Genomic DNA, 23710 nt, shown 5'->3' on the forward strand with positions numbered 1-23710 from the left:
GTTGTGCTGTTTTTCGAGGAACCAGTTGAGTCAATGATTCAGTTGATTATGACAAAATATACTTATTTGTTACCACCTACAGGTTTGTGTAATGTGTAATTCATTACTGTAATAATAAAACATACTTTTTATTTTCAGTAGCGGAAGTGGAGACAGTTTGTGCAACGACAAGGTGAGGATAATCATGAGACCCACTTTAATAAGTAGAATAAATACTTTTTAATCATTTGTCAACTATTAATTGATTTTGTTTGTCTAATTTATGAATTGATATGTTCTCTGCACTTATGTCTTTGTTTCCATCTTTCTCTGTCTGGAACAATATCGGATCCCGACCCATCTGCCAACACAAGACGCATCCTTATCCAGATGCTGACCGGCCCACTGGCCCAACAATTGTGCTGGTCCTGGAGAGGCTCTGACCTGAAGCTTTGGTCTGCAGAGGTACAGTATATAATGTTCATAGTCAAGTCACCTTTATTTATATAGCGCTTTATACATTAAAGATTGATTCAAAACAGCTTCACCGTAATAAACAGAAAAATAACCGAATTCAAAAGACGAATTAAAAAAATATATATATATTTTTGTGTTTCTGTCCACTTGCGCGGACTCACAAATATGGAGTATTCTTCTTAATCTCTAAAAAACTGCATCTATCCATGAGTGGTCCACATGGCTTTGGTGGGTTAATAAAGGCCTTCTGAAGCAAAGCAATGCGTTTGTGTAAGAAAAATATTATTTAAAACTTCCTAAAGTAAAATAATTAGCTTCCGGACAAACAACAAACATACAGATTCAACTTAAGTCTAATGCTACACCATGCTACTTTCGACGTCATAAGCTGCACATTAGCCACAGTAAACTGCGTTTGGCTGAAAGCTAGAATTTTACTTGGTAACGTGTTAAATAGGGATATTTTTCTTACACAAACAGATCGCTTTGCTTTAGAAGGCCTTTATTAACCCCCAGAGCCACGTGGAGCACTTTTACCATGGAGAGATGCACTTTTTTTGAGCTTCAAACTGATTGTTGCAGTTTCTGCCTTTGTGAGATTTCAATATCCTTTTATTTGTAAAAGTGAAAATGCAGTGCAGAATAAAAAAAAAAAAAAAGGATAACTCTACCTTTCCTGTATTATCAGTTTCTTTCAGTGGTGCAGAGAGGTGTCCTTGACAAGGCAATCAAGGCAGCCATATATGGTAAGTCAATACTTGGGTAAAAGGAAAATTTACTTAGAAAAATTCTGTTTAAATATAGCTGTAATTTTTTTTCTCTTGCAGTGGCAGTCAAGAAGAGTCAAGTGTCCAAAATTCACTGCTGATTCGATAATTCCTTACTGAGTTTTATCCAAATGTTCACATGTCGTCCCCTTGAAATTATAAGGTTCTATCTGACATTTTTGTCAAAAATGAGTTATTCACATATTCTTATTCTGTGACAACTTATTTACATTATGTGATGTTGTTTTTTAAGTTGTGTACATTTTGGAACTTTTTATTTAGAAAATAAAAAGGTTCTTTCTACACAGTTGAATGGAATGCAAAAACTTTAAAGCTCAATATCTCAAAACCAGTCAGAATGCAGATAGAACCTTATAATTCCAAGGGGACGATGTGTTATAGAGAAATAAAGTTGGTGCGAGCTCACCACGCCCTTGGCAGCCACTGGTATAAAAGCATCTGCTTCCGTCAAATCTCCCTACAACACACATTCTCTACCAGGGACAGTGAGCTGCAGTGCCCAACTAATGTGATCGTTATAAAGGTGTTTAAACAACAAAACCCATCCACTTGCATATATTTGACACTCGGAATATCAGATATTTCATGCCATAGCTAATTAATTCATGAATATTTTGAATAAAAAAGTAAAAATGACAAAAGCAGATCATCATTCATTCAGCACTGTTGTGGCTGCAGTGTGTCACGTGACAAGCAATGACGCGTCACCATGGAAACCATAAAATGACACGTTCTAAATAACGGTCGCCTTGAAAAACCGATGCGGCAGTTAAGACCGCAGTTTGAGCCAGCGGCTGGAATTGATATGGCTCTGGCCCTGTGTCCACAGACAATTCAACATCCTCCACTTCAGGTGAAGGTGGGGGAGAAAAGTCCTCGACTTCAAATGGCCGCAAAAGCTACTTGCGTCATTCCAGTCACTCTCCATTTTAGCGAGTTTGACAGCAGCTGTCAATCACTTTGTCACTGCGGGTAACGACCTAGTCGTCCGCTTCCTCAGAGGGGCAACATTAGATCGACTGGTAGAGACTGTTTTTCAAAGATGGCTTCTGCCTGTATACGCGAAGTTGACTGTATGTATAAAATATCTTCTTATTAAACTGTCTGGACACTGACAAAGTTCTCAATGCTTCGGTTTGAAGGTAGGGACCCTCATTATGCTACCGTGTTAGTGTGGGGCTATTTTGAGCCTTGTTAGTGGTATTAACAAGCGATTTTTGTTTGTCATAACTCTATGCCCTATATACTAGCGTTATACTAGCGTTATAGGTAGGGCTGCAACAACGAATCGATAAAAATCGATTATCAAAATAGTTGGCAACGAAATTCATTATCGATTCGTTGTGTCGCGGAGATGTAAAAAAAAAAAAATATATATATATATTTTAGTTGAGCGCAGAGCTATGGGCGCCGGACTAGACAAAAGTGAAGCGAACTCCGCGAGCGACACTGCGCTTGAGACACGTGTGTTTGCGCGCGAGTGTGTCTGCACGCGCAAGAGAGACCGAGTGTGTCCGAGAGCGCGCGATATAGAGTGTGTTTGCACGCGAGTGTGTCTGCGCGTGAGAGAGACTGAGTGCATCTGAGAGCGCGCCATAGAGACCGAGTCTATTTGCGCGCAAGAGAGACCGAGCAGCACTGAATTTTTCATTCTTTACTCTAAGTCTAAATGACTCGGAAAGGATGAGCTGCAAAATACACGCCATACGAGGTGGTCAATCCATTGTATTTTTTTGTGAGTGTGTGCGTCCGTGAGTGTGAGAATTTGTGCGTCTGTGCATCTGTGAGTGTAGTGTGGAGAACAAGTTCTGACGTTTAAACAAATCCTGTTAAGTTTTCTGATTTGTATTTTTCTTTATTTATTTTTTATTTTTTTTAAATATCTTTTTGTGCACTTTATTTTTAAAAAAAGTCCTATATATTTGCCAGATGTAAAGCACATGTGTATGTTTTTTGTGTTAATCAATTAAAAAAAAAAAGATTACTTTTAACAGCTCAGGGATGTTCAAGGAGCTGAGCCTGTTTGTGCACTTTCTGAAGATTTTTTTGCACTGTGAATTTGCACTGTCAGTTCTGTTTTTGAATAAAGGGTTGGAAAAGAATGCTTTTTTATTTTTATCCGATTAATCGAAAAAATAATCGACAGATTAATCGATTATTAAAATAATCGTTAGTTGCAGCCCTAGTTATAGGCTAAACTGTTTTTAGAGATAAAACTATTTACATTCGATAATCATGAAAACAAATCTCAGATAACGGTTGACTAGGTAACAGACCAAAGGTTTGCCGGAGTTCTCCTTTAATGGAATAGATACTAGTATCTAAAAAATAAGTACTAGTAGTAGCATGAAAATAGATAATAGTTGGTTTAAATTATTAAATGTTAAAACGGCTTGCCATAGGCGCGTCTTCGTTCATCACACAGTTGGAGGCCGATGACGTCACCGCTCGCGCCGTCTCTCTTCCCTCATTGAGTTTCAGCGTCGAGTCTTCTGAGGTGAGGAGAGCAGTTCACGGTATTTCTCATCTTTACACGACCATCAAACACACTTTACAGTTTGATTAAGCGACAGGCTCATTTCTGTGTTTTTTTCATCGATCACAGCGATACTTGAAGGTCTTTACTGGCGTCTTCCTTCTGAAATAAACATGTAGTGCAGCAGCAGCGAGCATGAGGAGAACATGTTGAGTTAATTCAGTCCTGAGCGATTGTGTGTTCGTTTGTGTGATTGTCTCGATGTTTGTAGTGAAAACTGTTACTGAATGTCAAGTTTGTTTTTTGTGTAATTGTTCAAAAGTCAAAGTTTGAGATCTGTGAAGGGAATTAATGTGAATCGATCTCAAGTGTCATACTTTAACAGAGACTGCTAAATACTTTACATTGAGCCTATGACGAGCCACGTGAGATAACAGAAAAAATCCTGACTCAAATAATGTGTTTCTAACAGCAAACACTCAGAATAAAGTGAGATGATCTGCTGATGATCCTGAATGGCTTGTTGAATGAGTGTTGATAGTCTGAGGCTCATCAATATTAACAGATCTGCTGAAAACACTCTTTATTTCATGACAATAGTTCCTGTTTTCACCTCATTTATTATGCTGATGTCTCCAGATCTCCTGGCAATTGACATTTAAAGCTCATTTCATTGGTGTCAGCAGACTGAGGGCATTTGTTGGATACTGTATACGTTTATTTCTGTGTTTATGATTTTAACTGTTTTTCTTACCATTATTTATATTTGGAAGAATTAAAATTATTAATATTTTATTTCTTTCTAGATAGGCCTACCTGTATTTTAATGAAGCAGAATAATGTTAGGATTAGCAATAAAAATAATAAAAATAATAAATGATTTGGCATCAGTTACTGTACGATGAATAGGTAGACATACATAAATGCTTAGATATTTATTATAAAAACAAACTAAGTAATTTATATTTTTAATTTTGGCAGATCAGCTCCTCCCACTGTAATTCATCATCAGTGAAGCTCCTCCCACTGGAATACATCAACAGTGAAGCTCCTCCCACTACAATTACATAATCAGTGAAGCTCCTCCCACAGTAATTCGTCATCAGTGAAGCTCCTCCCACAGTAATTCCCCAATAAATGCTGTAAATCTCCATCAGCTACAAGTGAAGACGAGCATGAAAGCATCAGGAAGAGCTGAAATCTGCAGAGACTGAGTTTATTAAAGAGGACAGTGAGAACATGAGTGATCCAGAACCCTGCAGAATGAAACACACTGAAGATCCTGAAGAACAAAGAGGTTGGTGTTTATTCTTCATTCATTCATGATGCTGGAGAACATTCATGTTAGAAACATTCAAGCACTTCATCACATTTAGATAAACAGTTAAACTATGAAATGGTTACAGAATGTTCTGGGTTTTTCTTCAACAAATGGTCAGTAAAAGGAGATTTGAGACATTTGTATATTGATTGTTGTTAATGTCAAGCCCTGGTTATAGAGATTCTTCTTACTGTAACTTTGGTAACAGGGTTGATGAATACAGTCAATAGGCCCTATGCACAGCTGCACTACTTCCTGAACTTGTGCAGGCTCCTTTGTTTCCTGTCTGCCAGGATTGGCCAAACTGATTAATCCAGGTGTGTCTGATTATTGTTGTTGGTCAGACACACCTGGATTAATCAGTTTGGCCAATCCTGGCAGACAGGAAACAAATGAGCCTGCACAAGTTCAGGAAGTAGTGCAGCGGTGCATAGGGCCTATGCTATGCATCAGAAAAAGCCCAGATGATGTCACTTCCCCCTTTTGGGGGTGTTTCCCCTTTAAGAGTTCAGTGTTAACGCCCACTGTTATGATTGGCTAACGTCAGTGCCTATGCATCAATTTAGGGCTGGGCGATATGGCCAAAAAAAAATATCACGATATTTTTTTTTATATCAGTCGATATCGATAATTATCGATAAATGTCAAATCTTTATTTATTTCAAGTTTAAAGACAGATTTTTACTCCTAAGTGAAAGCTGTAGAAACCAGAGCGTTGTGTTTTTAAACTACTCTTTATTGTCAGAACATATCATGACAAACACTTGCCAAACAGGTGAACATTCACAAATCCGAGGTAACTTAGAACATTCAAACATTTGTAATTTTTCCTTCACAAAATAAATATCTTTATTTCAGTAGTATTAGCTTGAGTTAGGATGCAGATTTACTATATATACAATTAATGTTCATTAACAAAAACAGTAACATCTGTTAAAAAAAAAAGTAACAACATTATTTTTATTTGGTAAAATGTAATATTCTTTAGTTTTATTAAAATGAACCATTGGTCATCCAGCATCATGCATTTAGATCATGATAACCACAGATAAAATGTAACTTTATGGTTTCTATGGTATTTATGAAAACCAGTAGCCTAAATACATTATTAAAAACTGTAATTATATTCCATTAGTCCTTTAATACATTGTCTACATTAATAATATTATACAATTCAATATATATATATCCCACATTTCATGGTGCAGTTATCACTAGGCTAACGTTACAGTAACGTTAAATCTGTGGTAAATGATGGGAATGTGTAGACGGAAAAGCCTTCTGACTGTATCGTTGCGCACAGTGTTTCTCATGTTCGTCAGCGCGGTCTCATCTGCCTTTAAACTGGTTTAAATCAATGAGACGTGTGTTCCTCGCTGAATTTAAGCGCTTCTCACTGGATCTAGTGACCGAGACCGATCAGAGTAAACGCGTCTGCTCTAGTGAACTCGCGCTGCGCTGCCGTTTGGACTTTGAGCCGAGTGGATAAACGGTCCGTGTGGCGCGCGCGGTTCAAATGAGATTCGTTCCGCTTTTGGCGCGAAAACATTATCGAACATTTATCGAACTCTTGATATCGTTTTATCGAGAAAAATTATATCGCGATAATTATCGTTATCGTTTTATCGCCCAGCCCTACATCAATTATTAACGCCCCCAGCCAGAACATTTGCGGATTCGGCGCAACTGTTTAGTAGCGGGTGATGCATGCGAAGCGATGGCTCTTGCAATGATAAAACCTTATTATGTTTGAGCCGGAATCAGAGGAAAATGAACCATCACCACAACAGCGAAGACTGGATCAGCCGTGTCCACATGGAAAGTGAAACTATTTTGAATTAATAAAAAAATTGTAACCCGAGACATTTGAAAACAGATTATTGTTGCATAATTATTCTATAGCTTAATTTGCTAACAGTTTAACATTATTTAACTAATTTCAATGAAATGATAGGGTGTACCACGGACAAAAATGCATACAGGCCATATTTGAAGATGCAGCATTGATAAAGGTAACATTTTTAATTTTCTATCACATGTAGGCCTAACGTACTAGAAAGGCGACATATTTTCAAGATTCTCTTATACAAATGTGTTTATATTAGCCAGTGATAAAAAGTAAGTTTGAGTCGTCGTTGTGGAGCCCAAAATAGTCGGCACGGACTTATCTTTGAGCAACAGTTTTCTGGCAAAGCCAGCATCATATTGGGATTTTTTTCCCTCAAAACAGTCATCCTTAAAATGTATAGAACAAACGCTTAAATTAACACTGCCGTGACTGGGACGTCTGCAAAAAATAAAGTGCATCCATTTTCCCCTGACGTCTGGATCTTTCTGCAGCGTATTCAAAGATGTTGTTTGTCCACAGCCAGGAACAGCACATCTGCGGCGTCGTCATTTCCCTGTACACAGACCCACTCGCTGTCCGTCGACTGAACACTTGTGAGGCGCGCGGCGAGCGGGCGCGACAACGATACGAAATGAGCGTAGTTGTCTTGCGCTTTAAGCGTAGTTGTCTTGTGCTGGAGGCGGTCATATGCAAACGCTGGTACGTCACTTCGCACCGTGACGTCACTTCTTACCATGGATCCAGAACGAGCTGTATTTAAAGCTTGATTAAAGCTGCCGTCGGCAACATTTTTTTTGATCAAATTCAGTGAAATTGACACTATAATCCGACAGAACAACATAAATAAGGTGGTTTTAGAAAAAAACCCGAGCTTCTAACTCCACCTGGAGCGTGTTATTTTGTTTTGCAAAAATCCACCGTCCCGGATCATCGGGTCTAATCAGCGCAGGGGGGTGTGAGATCTGACTGTCAATCACAGGTCGTGCACAAATCACAGATCCCCCTCCCTCGTGCAGACGCGGACGTTACAATATCACATCCACACGACATGCCTGAAGTTCGCCTGAAGATTGTACGAAGCGTGATGGCAGAGAGAAAATCTAATAACAAGCTTCCAATTCCTCGGTTATTGCTATCTATGGATAGATTAGCCAGGGCAGCCTACCTCCGAGTCTATGGTGTTGATCGATGCTGAAGAGACGGACGCGTTCACAGAAAATCAGGTACACACGCACTGACGATGGGCGGGTGCTCGTTGGTAGTGGGGGAGGGGCATGAGAGTTGTAAACATTCAAAATTGTGTCTAAGTCCACTCAATCTGCCAGACTTGCCGACGGCAGCTTTAAATAAATGATTTGTTTATAATGGGGAGGACGTCTTAAGCTATGAAACTTGCAGGACGTTTTAATGGTACAAAGACCTCTTATATACCAAAAGATCAAGGCAAATTTGGTTTCTCATGTCATGATCCCTTTAAGAAATGCTCTGTTTTAAAAGGAGGAAAATCATATCAGGAGTAACAGGGTTGCGTGAAACATGTAGTTTAAGGACATATAATCATCAGTGCTGTGATGTAACGAATTACAAATACTCACATTACTGTAATTAGGCCTAAGTAGTTTTTTTCACAAATTGTACTTTTTTGAGTAGTTACATTTTTTAGTAATTTTACTTGAGTATATTTTAAGTGATGTATCGGTACTTTTACTCCGCTATTTTCCTTCCGTTTGTGGTCATTACTCGTTACATGCTTGTTTTAAATTTGAATTTTTATCCATCAACGTGATTGGATCGAGTAATCGGGTCTCGTGACTGTCGTCAAATCAGATTCTGCATAGCAAACTTTAACCGCTAGCCTATATCTGCTGTTACTCGTGGCTGTGCTGTGGAAGTGCATTCTTCAAGCATCAGTTCAATCGAGATATCAGTGTCTTCCTCTAATATGCTAAGGTACATTTCACATTTCTGCTTACTATGATATTTATATAGGCTGGCCTATCCACAGGGCCTGACATTTGGTGTGAGGTTGGGGGTATTGCGTACTGCGTTAACTCTCTCAAGTGCCGAGTTCATAATGCGCTGAATTCCCACTCCCATTTAGGCTACGCACTAAATTAGATTAAGTATGCAGTGCACATGAACCATGGCGTTAACTTGAACTGCATTTCTGTCAGTGCGTGACTACAGCTCGGTAATAAACAACGCTTTTTGATTGATCCATTTCATGAAGGCATACCGCCTTCATTTAGCAAGTGCACTTGCGCAAAAACATTTTTCAAGTTCAACGTTGTTGGATGCTGCTGATAAAACCGCTTCGCCAAGACTACAAGGAGACATGTATTTGTGTGTGTGTGTGTGTGTGTGTTTGTTTTGTTAGTTCCCCGACCCATGTAAATAAAGATAAGAAATTCTTCGCATACGAGGATAAGTCGGATCATTGGGAGAGGTAATTGTACACCATTGAGGAAATATTTATGAATAAAGACTTTGATTTTAGTTAATAAAATACTTTAAAAACTACACATTGTCCCTTTAAGAAAGAAAAAAGAACAAAACACAAAAAGTCAACTCAGGGAAATTTAAGAATCCTTAGAATGCAAACAGTTCTGGAAACATTGGAACACACTAAACAAAACTTGCCATCAAGAACTAGCCATCCAGAATGGAGATGTTTGGATAAACCACTTCTCCAACCTCTTCAGTAATATAAACAAGAACATATGGGACACATGACAGGACCTTTGACCCTAGTGCCTGACTTTTGGTGATCTGAAGTGTCAACTAAGTGATAAACAGAAACTTATATAACAATGGGTCTCTTATCTGTGGAAAGAAGCCTGCTGAAGAAAGGCCTTAAAATGGTAAAAAGGCTGCCCATCTCTTCCTGTCCACTCACTTCACAGGGTAACTTCTGTGTGGGGACTGAGCCTTCTTGCAGGAATAAATACTTTAAAAAAAGACTTTTTTGATTCTGAGTGTCTCCTACGCAGTGATTGATGGTTTAGTATGAATTGTTGCCACACCAATGGACTTTCACTTTTTATATCAATTTCGATCTTTTAATTAATTTGATGTACTGAAATTTTAATTTAATATTTTTTTCTTTCATGTCAGACCTGATGGAAGAGAGCGAGGAGAGTGAAGAACTGAGAGAAGTTAAGGAGGAGAGTGAAGAACTGAGAGAAGTAAAGAAGGAGAGTGAAGAACTGAGAGAAGTGAAGGAGGAGAGTGAAGAACTGAGAGAAGTAAAGAAGGAGAGTGAAGAACTGAGACAAGTGGAGGAGGAGAGTGAAGAACTGAGTGAAGTTAAGGAGGAGAGTGAAGAACTGAGAGAAGTAAAGAAGGAGAGTGAAGAACTGAGAGAAGTAAAGAAGGAGAGTGAAGAACTGAGACAAGTGGAGGAGGAGAGTGAAGAACTGAGACAAGTGAAGGAGGAGAGTGAAGAACTGAGAGATGTGAAGGAGGAGAGTGAAGAACTGAGAGAAGTGAAGGAGGAGAGTGAAGAACTGAGAGAAGTGGAGGAGGAACATCATGTCCAACCTGGAGAAAAACCGCTGAGTCGCTCAGAGACTAAACAGACATTTTTAAAGAAAAGAAGAGCCAAGAAATCTTTCATCTGCACTCAGTGTGGAAACAGTTTCACAAGCAAACACGGTCTTAATGGTCACATGAGGATCCACACCGGAGAGAGGCCGTTCACATGTGATCAGTGTGGAAAGAGTTTCACACAAATAACAAATTGTAATCGACACATGAGGATCCACACCGGAGAGAAGCCGTTCTCATGTGATCAATGCGGCAAAACATTTATCTCTGCATCAGCCCTGAAGATACACCTGAGGGTTCATACGAAGGAGAAGCCGCATTCATGTTCTGTGTGTGGAAAGAGTTTTTCACGGCGGCAACATTTACATATACATGAGAAAATTCACACTGGTGTGAAAGAGTACATGTGCTTTGAGTGTGAGAAGACTTTCACTACAGTGAGCTATTTAAAACTGCACCAGAGAATTCACACTGGAGAAAAACCTTACAAGTGTTCACACTGTGACAAGAGATTCAGTCACTTAATATCTCTGAAAACACATGAGATGATCCACACTGGAGAAAAACCTTACAAGTGTTCACACTGTGACAAGAGATTCAGTCACTTAATATCTCTGAAAACACATGAGATGATCCACACTGGAGAAAAACCTTACAAGTGTTCACACTGTGACAAGAGATTCAGTGTGTCATCATCTCTGAAAACACATGAGACGATCCACACTGGAGAAAAACCTTACAAGTGTTCACACTGTGACAAGAGATTCAGTCACTTAATATCTCTGAAAACACATGAGATGATCCACACTGGAGAAAAACCTTACAAGTGTTCACACTGTGACAAGAGATTCATTCAGTCATCATCTCTGAAAAAACATGAGAGGATCCACACTGGAGAAAAACCTTACAAGTGTTCACACTGTGACAAGAGATTCAGTCGATCAGGAAATCTGAAAGCACATGAGAGGAGGATCCACAGCAGAGAGAAGCCGCACAAGTGTGATCAGTGTGGAAAGAGTTTCTATTTTGAAATTAAACTGAAGCTACACATGAGGATCCATACAGTGGAGAAACCACTTTAACACCGTCTGAAATCACGGTAAGTAGTTAATTTTCATGTGCTGGGCAACAAAGTTCACAACTAGTTCACAAACTTTAAACATCGGCAGATCGCTGTGCTGTTTAGACTACATGACTTGCTCTGGAGTCTTGAAGTCGTTGTGGTGTTCACACTGCGTGACACCACGTAAATGATCTGGAACAGGGGGTTACACACTACACGAGCTGAGAACAACTGTCACCCAATGACTCTACCCGGTCCCCAAACTACGTTTTGTCACGAAAGCACACGGGAGAAGTGGAATGTGAAATGACGAAAAAAAAAAAAAAAAGTTTGTTGCGCAATGATCTGTTTAGAACCCCGAAAAAAAAGAATATGGGTGAAAGGATGAATAAGCAGAGATTGTATATCCTGTAGTGTGAACTAGGCATTAGCCACACATCACCCTATAGCCAAATCTCTCCTCTCCACCTATAGCCGGTGTGTGGTGAGCACAGGACACTTTGTTGATTGATTACATTGATACAGATTAGTGATGTGTCGTTCATGAACGATTCGTTAATTTTGAACGAATCTTTAATATGACTCGGGACTATTGAGTTGTCTCAGAGTGTGATTCGTTCATTTTGTGTTGACCACGCATGCGCATTACACAACATATTGGTTCTGAATCTGAACTGGAGACAACAGAAATGATTAGTTCATCTCTCGAGTCTTCGGGTTTGGGTCGAGTCTTTCGTTCTTCCTGTCAGTCCCATAGGGGCTATGCTGTCAGTAGCGGAAACAGAAACGATTAGTTCATCTCTCTCGAGTCTTCTGGTTTGGGTCGAGTCTTTCGTTCTTCCTGTCAGTCCCATAGGGGCTATGCTGTCAGTAGCGGAAACAGAAACGATTAGTTCATCTCTCTCGAGTCTTCTGGTTTGGGTCGAGTCTTTCGTTCTTCCTGTCAGTCCCATAGGGGCTATGCTGTCAGTAGCGGAAACAGAAACGATTAGTTCATCTCTCTCGAGTCTTCTGGTTTGGGTCGAGTCTTTCGTTCTTCCTGTCAGTCCCATAGGGGCTATGCTGTCAGTAGCGGAAACAGAAGACTCGAGAGATTAACTAATCATTTCTCTTTCCGTTACTGACAGCATAGCCTCTATGGGACTGACAGGAAGAACGAAAGACTCAAACTCGAGACTTGAAAGATGAACTAATCGTTTCTGTTTCCGGACCTGTGTGTCACACGGCCCGACCCAGCCCCAGATCAGAGAGAGTCAGACACAGACGAGTCGACGTCTCGAGAACTTCGAACCCGAAGACACGAGAGGTGGAGAACAAACGTGATAAATAAGAAGTTGCAAAAGAAAGAATGTCTCGGATCAGGAGGTGAGATGAACTAACAGAGTCAGACTGCAATAGCCTGAACTTAAGACCCAACAACTAATCAATTAATCAAACATTTTAGTTTCTTATAATTTGGCTTTGGCTGCACTTACCCTAGTTTATTTGTATTAATTTTTTTTACAAATGCAGCCTAATCATCATTTTCATAAGTACTAGATGCGTAGGGCTATTTAACATGTCATTTTAATTATATTTTGCTGAAATGAACGAAATGACTCGGAAAAAAGATTTGTTCATTTTGCAGAACGAGACTCAAAGATCCGAGTCAGTAAAACGCATCTATCCATGATAAAAGTGCTCCACACGTCTCCGGAGGGTTAATAAAGGCCTTCTTAAGTGAAGCCATGCGTAAGAGAAATATCCACATTTAAAAACTTTACAAAGTAAAATAACTAGCTTCTGGCCAAACAAACATACGGATTTGACTTAAGTCTAAGCGCAACTTATGCGAGTAATGTGACATACATTTATTCTACGTCATGACGCACTACGCTACTTCTGACGTCACAAGTTGCGCAAGTTGTGCTTTTGGCGCATATAGTCTGCGTATTTCCGGAATTAATTAACCCTCCAGAGCCGTGGAGCACTTTTATGATGGATAGATGCACTTTTATTGACTTAATTCACTGACATTTATAAAGCTTGGAAGAGCCAGGCCATATTTTAATATTACTCTGATTGTATTCGTCTGAAGAAGAATGTCATATACACCTAGGATGACTTAAGGGTGAGTAAATCATGGGCTAATTTAAAATTTTGGGTAAACTATCCCTTTAATTCAGTCTTCCAAGTCAGTGCTGTTTGATCAGATATACAGTCAATTGTTAATAAAAGATAATCCAGAAGAAACATTGTGCCATGAACGAACAAGTTCATGATGTTTTTAGATCTAAGGCTTTTAGGTCCATAAATCACCAACATTCCCTATGGATTTAATGTAGTAATGCGAACTGTAACCATGGTATTGTGGCAGAAATACTCAAATGTTTTTACATTATTCATTAGGGCTGTGACAGTGGCAGTTTTTTGGACCAACTACTGGCGGTGGTAATGGACCTGGACCAACTAACGGCGGTGGTAATGGACCTGGACCAACTACTGGCGGTGGTAATGGACCTGGACCAACTACCGGCGGTTGTAATGGACCTGGACCAACTACGGGCGGTGGTAATGGACCTGGACCAACTACGGGCGGTGGTAATGGACCTGGACCAACTACCGGCAGTGGTAATGGACCTGGACCAACTACCGGCGGTGGTAATGGACCTGGACCAACTACCGGCGGTGGTAATGGACCAATTACTGGCGGTGGCGCGGTGGTTGGGGGGTTGTTTTGAAATAAAATAAATGTAGTGTTTATTTGAGCAATACCGTCAAGGAAACAACACACTAGCCTGTAAAGCATTGAGAAAAATATCAGTAAATATGGGTAACTTTGGTAAAAAACAAAAACCTTTTTGTTTAATATTTCCACACAAAGACAGTAAATACTGGAAAGACGTCTCCTGCACATAAGGTATAAATAAAAATAAAAATGGGTAATTTTTCCACGAAAAAAAGCTGGGCTAGAAGCCTATTGGTCTAGCCATTCCAGTTCCAAGCCTTCCCCGCGGAATGACTTGCGTTTCATCCCGTAGTCGAATAAAAGTTCTGTGTCCACGGGGATGTCAATAATGGCCCTGAAAAGGATGACGTCAGTGTCATTGCCGCCAAGATTCATGACGCACCGAAAGGGCTTTAGGTTTGGGGACTTGCTTGAGTGGTTAATTAGACGGCCAAACGTGTGCGTCATATAGCCTACCACTCAATGCTTTGAGAGGGATGTGGGACACGAGCAGGATCTCTTTCCTGATATCTTCATGTTTTCTACTTAGTGAATTTTATCTTCCTCAAGGGCAAGACATTTAAGCTGTTTGATATTATAGTTGAAACTAACATCACCTGCACGTGTGAAACGTGCTTTACAAATAAACTTGACACGCCTTACCATGTCTAATAACAAGCACAAACTGTGTTAAAAATAATTTGACGTACAAGTAAAAATGTAGGCTATCTGTCCTACAGCGTTTTTATAGAATATGAATGTTCAGTGACGTCGCATCACTGCCAGATTCAAACTGTGCTCTCAAGTGTTGGCTGGCGCTGCACCAGAGTGGGCATAAAAAAATGGGCATAACGTAGGCCAGTCAACAACACGAAAATATTTAGCATAAAACCCTCAACAATGTCGACTGCACATGTAACAGTCCCTGCAATACCAGCTCAACCGAACAGTGCCAATGCACCATACTGTAGAAAACAGCAGCGCGTTAAGTCAAAGATTACAATGAAATTACCAAATACACTCGTTTAATAAAGATTTTAAGAACTCTATAAAAACTCAATCGTAGGCACAAGGCCACAGGCCGAGTGCCTAACCTTAACCGTAACCCCAGGATGCTAATATACACTAAGAGCACCCTAGCAACCAAACGACTAACTAAATGTTAAATGATATCAGCACGGCTGTGATAGGTCATAGGCACGAGGCCACAGGTCGAGTGCTGTACTAAAGGCACTCATTACTAAAGATTTTAATTACTTTATAGCCACGCCCTGGCAACCGCCCCATAGCCAACCATAAAACAACATTTACAAGCCATATTTCAGCTCCAGAAAATTGTAGAAACATGGAGTTCGGCTTTTTTGACTCAAACTGTTCAAAGATTAATTGACAGTCCAAGCATGCCCTAGCAACCATATAAAATAACCTAGCAACCATACAAACACATGAATAAGCCATATCTCAACACCAAATGAGGCCGCAGGCCGAGTACCGTACTAAAGGCACTCGTTACTAAAGATTTTAAGAACTCTATAAAAACTCAATAGTAACCATCTGTGACAACTACCAACTACATAGTAACACCATAGCAACCAACAAAATACCTTAGCAACCACCCAGAACTCCCTAGCAACCGAGCCGCGAGTTTTGCCACTGCAAGCACCACTTCACATTCTCTTCAGGAAATTTACATTCTATTTTGTTTAAGTAACTTTTTTTTGGACAATGTACATTGTTTCTTTCTGTATCTAAACTGCATTGCATGTTTTATTGTGTGCAAATAAACCTTTAACATTTCTTGGTTCGCTTGATTTTTCAGAACATTTTAAACAAATGCTTTCAAAAAGTGTTTGGGACAAAATCAGCCATTTCAAAAAGTGGTGGGGACATGTCCCCAGTGTAAATGACACCTATGTATGTGACTCTCACGCCACGTAAAATGTGAACGTCAGACGTTAGAGGAAGCATGCTGAAAGTCGCTGCCGAAACTCCCCGCGAGTGTCAGGTCGAGGTGGTGGGCTGGCCACAATCTTCAAAGATGAGTACAATTGCAGGTTATTACCTGCACTCTGCTATAACAGTTTTGAACTTCAGCTGTTTGTGGCTGTACTGGATTCTCCTGTGTTGTGTGCAGTTATTTATCGCCCACCAAAACTAAATAAGAATTTTATTTGCGATTTTTCGGAGTTTTTAGCTGATTTTGTTCCTAAATACGATAAGCTCCTTGTGTGTGGGGACTTCAATATTCACGTATGTTGTCCCTCAAACTCACTTGCCATTGATTTTAAAACACTGCTGAACTCTTTTGGCCTAACCCAATGGGTGGAAGGGTCGACACATCATCACGGCCACACATTGGACCTTATAATCTCATATGGGCTTTCAGTTTCACTTGAATATATATCAGAAACTGGTATCTCAGACCACTTCCCCATTAGGTTTGAGATCAGTGTTTTTCCACCTGCTAACAACCGCATCTCATCAGCTGCTAAGCGCCGTTGCATCACCTCCTCTTCATCTGGAGAATTTGCGTCTGCATTCGTGAGCTCACAGTTTTATGCAATGAATGGACTAGTCTCATCCTCTTCCCCAGATGATGTTCTTTCAGCTTTCCATTCAACAAGTACTGAAATCCTAGATGCTATTGCCCCTGTCCGGAACAAATCCATTAGACCTAAGGGCGTTCCCTGGCTAAATGACACCACAAGGGCCCTTAGGCAACAATGTAGACAAGCTGAACGAAGGTGGAAAAAAGACAATTTACATGTCTCTCTGGGCCTATTAAGGGATAGTGTTGCCGCATATCAGAAGGCTGTGAAGGTGGCAAAAATGCAACATCTCTCTTCGATCATTGCTAACAGTTGCAATGAACCTAGAGTGTTATTTAATACTATAAACTCTGTTGTAAATCCATGCACCGCTGATCCGACTGAGGTTTCTATTACTACATGTGAGAAATTTCTTTGTTATTTTATTGACAAAGTAGCGTCTGTAAGGCAAAACTGCGGGGCTAATTTTGACGTGCTTGTATATGGTGTCCCTGGGTGCTCTGCAATGTTGGATGAATTTAAACCAGTTTCTCTGACGCAGCTCTCTGATATAGTACAACATTTGAATTCAACCTTTTGTCCTTCAGACATTGTCCCAGCCAGGATAGTGAAGGACGTTTTTAATAGCACCATTGGGCCAAGTTTACTCACTTTTTTTAATCTGTGTCTTAGTGTGGGTTCTGTCCCGGCTGCATTTAAACATGCTGTGGTCAGGCCCCTACTTAAAAAGCCAAATCTGGACCCTACAGTGTTGTCCAATTTTAGACCTGTCTCTCATCTGCCATTTTTGTCGAAAGTTTTGGAAAAAGTTGTTTTTTTACAGTTACAAGCCTTTTTGCAACAGAACTCTGTACTTGAAAAGTTTCAGTCTGGTTTTAGATCACGCCATAGTACCGAGTCTGCTTTACTGAGAGTACATAATGATATTGCCCTGTCTGTAGATGCCGGTAATCCAGCGGTTTTGGTGCTTTTAGACCTCACAGCGGCATTTGATACGGTGGACCACGCAGTTCTCCTCTCTCGCCTTGATGACTGTGTAGGCATTCGTGGTTCAGCGCTTAAATGGTTTAGCTCCTATCTGGCAAATAGGAGTTTCTCTGTTATGATTGGTGACTACTCCTCGTCAGCTGCTCCACTTTCTTGTGGGGTACCCCAGGGTTCAATTCTGGGACCAATCCTGTTTTCCTTATATATGCTTCCTTTAGGGGCAATTATTGGAAAGCACAACCTGTCCTTTCACTGCTATGCAGATGATCTGCAAATTTATTTCCCTTTGAAATCGAAAGATAATATGGTGTTAGACTCCCTTCTGGACTGTATTAAGGATATCAAGCTGTGGCTGTCACAAAACTTTCTTAGCTTAAACGAAGCTAAAACGGAGTGCATAATTTTTAGTAACTCCCTAAATGGTCCATCGGTTAGTTTAGGAACCATGGCATCATTCCTGAAGCCAGCTGTTAAAAACTTGGGGGTCACTTTTGACTGTAACTTATATTTTGATAAACAAATCTCAAATGTTGTAAGAATGAGCTTCTTCCAGCTTCGTCTTCGTCGTCTTAAGCCTTTTCTTAACAGGCATGATCTGGAAAAGGCAATTCATGCTTTTATTAGTTCGAGGCTGGACTATTGTAATGCTCTCTATGTTGGTTTGAAGCAAACCTCCATAGCTCGTCTGCAACTGGTGCAAAATGCGGCTGCTAGGTTTTTAACTAACATATCTAGGCGGGCACATATCACGCCCGTCCTTTTTACTCTTCATTGGCTTCCTGTGCGTTTTAGAATAGAGTTCAAGATTTTACTGTTTGTTTTTAAAGCCTTAAATGGCCTGGCACCGGAGTATTTAGCTGAGATTTTAGCCGTGCGTGACCATGGAAGAGTGTTGCGGTCCTCTAATCAATTGGTTTTAGAAGTGCCAAGGTCACGATATAATCGGTGGGGTGGTCAGGCGTTCGGAGTTGCTGCACCAAGACTCTGGAACAAATTACCGCCGGACATGCGTATAATTACAGAGGAGACTACCTTTAGGTCTAAACTTAAAACATACCTGTTTAGAATGGCATTCAATACCCAGTAGTGGTGTGACATTTTGTTGTCGGAGTTTTTACGGAATCATCTGAAAATTTCTGGAGATGACAAGATTTAGATTTATACTGAAAATCTGATGTATAAAAAGTGAACAAAAATGGTGCTAAAACCGTTCCTTGAGGAACTCCAGTGCTGCACTTCACTACTTGAGACACACAGTCCTGCATCCTCACATACTGTGGTCTATTGGAGAGATAATCAGTTATCCAATTGACTATACCCTGATGTACTCCGACATTTTCCATCTTACTTTGTAGTAGTGAAGGCTGAATAGTGTTAAATGCACTAGAGAAATCGAAGAATGTAATTCTAACTGTGCTGTCCAGGGTCTCTAAATGACTTAAGGATTTATGCAAAAGGTAAATAAGTGCATCATCCACACCAACACCAGTTTTGTAAGCGAACTGTAATTTATCGTCAGCACCACACAATACTGACTTTAAATAGTTTAAAACCAATCTCTCAAAAACCTTCATTAACTGTGCTGTTAATGCAATAGGCCTATAGTGCGAGAACTCAGTGGGATTTGTTAATTTAGGTACGGGTACTACACATGATGTCTTCCATAAAACAGGTAATTTTTCTAAACGCAAACTCAAGTTAAAAATATAATGAACCACCCTGCAAATTTGATCAGCACAGGACTTTAAAACTCTAGAATTAATACCATCTGGATCCGGGGATTTCTTCGTCTTAATTTTCCTTAGCCCACTTCTTACTTGTTCAACTGATATTGAAAAAACAGGATCATACTCACAAATGGGAGAAAAGGATGAGCTTAGAGCTCGAGGTGGATGTGATGAAGAACTCTGTGGTAAACTACTTAATGGAGAATGTACAAAAACATTAGACCCAACATCAAATCTGTTAAAAAATACATTTAATTCATCTGCTCATGTCTGACCACCAGAGGCAATGTATCTCCTTGCTTTATTCTCATGCCCGGACATCATATTTAGATCTTTCCGAACCTCCTTCAAAATCTTTTGTTGTAATTTTCGTTCCATTTTTAACTTGTATATCTCTTTCCCCTCTCTAATTTTTACTTTTAGTAACCTCTGTACTCTCTTTTGCTCATCCTTATCACCTGCTAGAAAGGCCCTCTTTTTCTCGTTTAATAATAATTTTAACTCAGAGGTTACCCAGGGTTTGTTATTTGAATAACATTTGATCTTTTTAGTAGGTACTGTGTTATCAACGCAAAAGTTTATATAATCTGTAATACACTCAGTTAAACTATCAATGTCCTCATCATGTGATTTACACAGAACGTCCCAATCAGTTGTTTCGAAACAATCCATTAATGCTTCATAGACTGAATCAGACCATATCTTAACTGTTCTTATTACTGGCGGTTGCTTCCTCACAACCGGCACATAAACAGACCTAATATAAACAAGGTTATGATCCGATCGTCCCAATGGTGGAAGTGGTGATGATCTGTAGGCTTCTTTCACATTTGCATAAAACAAGTCCAAGATTTTATTGTCTCTCGTTTCACAGTCCACGTACTGAGTAAACGTGGGGAGAGTATCATGTAGAGATGCTTGATTAAAATCACCAGAGATAGTAATCAGTGATTGGGGATATTTTGACTGTATCCTGGCTGTAACGGTATTAATATATTCACAAGCATTAGTCACATTGGCCGAAGGAGGGATATACACCGTTATCGCTATCACATAAGAAAATTCTCTTGGCAAATAGTACGGTCTCAGCCCCACCGCAAGTAGTTCAATATCCTTATTGCACAGTTTTTCTTTAATCGTGATATGACCCGGATTGCACCAGCGTTCATTTACAAACAGTGCCAGCCCACCTCCTTTCCTCTTACCCGTCTCCACAGCACACCTGTCCGCTCGCACAAGATGAAAGCAATCCAATTTTGCAACCGAGTCCGGCGTTCTCTCACTCAACCAAGTCTCAGTTAGACAAATAAAACTGCATTCGCGATACTCCCGTTGCATCCTTGTTAGTGCCATGAGCTCCTCCATTTTATTCCCAAGCGACCGGACATTTCCCATGATAATCGCGGGTAAAAATGGTTTATGTCGTCTTTTCTTCAGTCGCTGCTTTACTCCAGCTCTACACCCCCTTCTCCTCCTCCTTAATTCCACAGGAATCTCCCTTCTAGGTACAGATGACATCGCTGTGTGCTGAAGTGCCAATAGTTGTTCTCTTGAATAAATAATGGAGCAAAAGTTTGGTGCTCCCGATACAGTCCCCAAAGTTCCAATTAAGAACGCCAAAATAAAAATAATCATAATCCTTCTTTATACTCTCGAACTTAGGACCATATATAAACACATTTCTCAGACATCGAAAAAAAGAATAAAAAACATAAGAAAAATAAAAAAGGTTAAAAACATTCAGAGCTGCTGCGACAGGCTGCCACGTACACGGCGCCATCTTGGATTGCCTTATTCCATATTTCTATGTTTACTATATGTCTTCTTAACAGTTTTTTTCTCTTAGCCTACCTATATTTTCTACCTATTGAGTTTACATTTTTTTCACCAAGAGGAGAAGGAGAGGCCGCAACATTATTGGTCAACGTGCCATTGTAGAGTTGCCAGGGCAGCGTGGTGGCAACGTGACCATATATGCTGCCATCGGCAGCTACGGGTTATTCACCGCCATGTGACTTTAGGGCCTTACAACACTGCCCATCTTATAACGTTCCTGTATGCTCTACAGAAGCACTACTGAGACGTGAACAGAGCAGGCAGAATATCCCATGCATGTGGTAATCTGGGACAATGTGAACTTTCACCGTTATTGAAAATAACCCACGTTTCATAAATGTGTGCCTCCCACCATACTCGCCCTTCCTTAATCCCATTGAATAATTTTTCTCTGCATGGAGGTGACAGAAATCCTTATGCACAGGAAAATCTCATTCAGTCAATGTGACAACATTGGAGTGGAAGCGATTCAAGGTTGGATTCGGCATGCTAAAGGATTCTTTCCTTGTTGTTTAGCAAGGGACAGGATTGCCTGTGATGTTGATGAGGTCCTGTGGCCTGACCATGCCCAGCCAGAGGCATGATGCTGAGGCAGAATGATTACAAGACATTGCTAGCTATCGATCTGCTGCATATTTTGTTTGTGACTACATTTATGTGTGCAGCATTGTGCAAGTACTTCATAATAAATATAATTTTTCCCTTGCTCTGCCCTAAATGCAGTGATTTGCATTTATCTCTGTAGTAATGACTGCTGTGTCGTGTTTATGCATTAGCTGGATGTGTGTGTTATCTGAAAACAGTGTTTGGGTTTGGGTAAAGTTCTGAAGCGATTGTTTGATATAGCAAGACAAGTTAAAGGTTTTGACAGTGTAGCTTAAGTTTGGTGATTTAAGGTTTTGAGAAAGTGAGAGAAACAAAAAAAAAAAGTGTTTTAGCAATTCAGAAATACTGTACTATATAATATATATTAAACTGCATGTTTCCATCTCATTCATTTTGTACAAATGAATGAGAAAAGATTAACGACACACCTCACTGCCTTCTAGAGTTTCCTGCCAGAGGAAGTGACATCACTTGGTACAGTTCGCATGCTTTTTCTACGAATACTTTGAAGATTTTTATGTTGTTTAATAACAGAGTTGAACAAAACGTAGGGACAGACATAACATCTATTTTTATTATCATTAATTAAATTACATAAAATACAACAAAATAAATATTCTATGCAATTGTTTATGTAAGTAAAAAATGACTTATTACATGATAATTCAAGTTGAAAACATGAATCAGGAGGCAATGACAGACAATAATATGTGGAGTGGGAGTCATATTAGAATATTTCAATTAAGAATATTTCCAAAAAAATGTCCCTATATAAAGCATTATTATAGTATACCATTATTGTTTCATTCACACCATGAGGCTTCATGAAGTCAGAACAATTACTATAAACTTTAAACAACAGTTTCTACAAAATAAACTGAAATGATCTCCATCTCAACACAGCTGTACACAACCAACAGAAAGAGAGCAGCTGTAATAAAGATAATTTATTTTTATTTTTGTGTGATTATGTCGATGTCTATATAGATGTCTACAGTATTTGGCGCGTCTTCGATCATCTACCGTTGGCGGCCGATGACGTCACCGCTCGCTCGCGCCGTCTCTTCCGTCATCGATGAGTTTCAGCGTCGAGTCTTCTGAGGTGAGGAGAGCAGTTCACGGTATTTCTCATATTTACACAACCATCACACACACATACAGTTTGAATAAGCGACAGACTCATTTCTGTATTGTTTTCATCGATCACAGCGATACTTGTGCGTCTTTTCTGGCGTCTTCTCACTGAAATAAACATTTAGGGGGGATGGGACGAGCCCTTGTTTTTTAATAAAACAATGCATTTGATTATAATTAACATTACAATGTGTACAAAACTAAAGTAGCCTAAATTCACGTTTATTTTTACGTTTCTGTCAGTCTGAGGTGTCGTTGCCATACGCGTTGCTATGGGTTGCGTCACTTGTGACTGTCTTTGCTTCGGACTTGAAGAGTCAGTCTCCGTTTTCGAGGGTCGAAAACTCCGGAGTTGTGTGTGTGTGTGTGTGTGTGTGTGTGTTATACGTTCAGGTTATGTGTTTTAAAATGAAAATGCACTGGTGTAAACGTACAGTATCCCACAGTCTGTTCGGGAACCGATGCTCTAGAGCAGTAATTCTCAAAGTGTGGTCCGCCATCGCCCCCTAGTGGTCCGCGAAAAGATGACCTAAACTAGGCAAGTATTTATAAAATCGTCACTTATTTAAGTCGATTTTTTAATGCACTTGCGAAACTGTGATAATAGTTCTTGCCATTCTGTAACCCTTTCGCACGTACGATCACACCGACCGGTGTGATTAGAA

General features: G+C 39.9%; 2 protein-coding genes across 3 annotated transcripts in view; one reads left to right on the top strand and one right to left on the bottom strand.

Annotated features, from left to right (window-relative positions):
• Positions 1 to 23710, bottom strand: part of LOC306999562 (uncharacterized protein) — an 825164-nt gene that overhangs the window by 592625 nt on the left and 208829 nt on the right. The gene's annotated exons all lie outside the window — the stretch shown is intronic.
• On the top strand, positions 3649 to 16003 carry LOC306999596 (uncharacterized protein). Of its 2 annotated transcripts, none has more exons than XM_079614422.1 (4): positions 3649 to 3741; positions 4702 to 5017; positions 10005 to 11535; positions 13888 to 16003. In XM_079614422.1, exons 2-3 carry the CDS (start codon positions 4960 to 4962, stop codon positions 11516 to 11518), a joined length of 1572 nt encoding a protein of 523 aa, XP_079470548.1. In that variant the 5' UTR covers positions 3649 to 3741; positions 4702 to 4959; the 3' UTR covers positions 11519 to 11535; positions 13888 to 16003. The 2 variants fall into 2 exon arrangements, with proteins under 2 accessions (XP_079470548.1, XP_079470549.1); XM_079614423.1 differs by having other exon boundaries at positions 3688 to 3760.

Source organism: Phoxinus phoxinus (assembly GCF_949152265.1).
Source record: "Phoxinus phoxinus genome assembly, chromosome: 1".
NCBI classification, from domain to species: domain Eukaryota; kingdom Metazoa; phylum Chordata; class Actinopteri; order Cypriniformes; family Leuciscidae; genus Phoxinus; species Phoxinus phoxinus.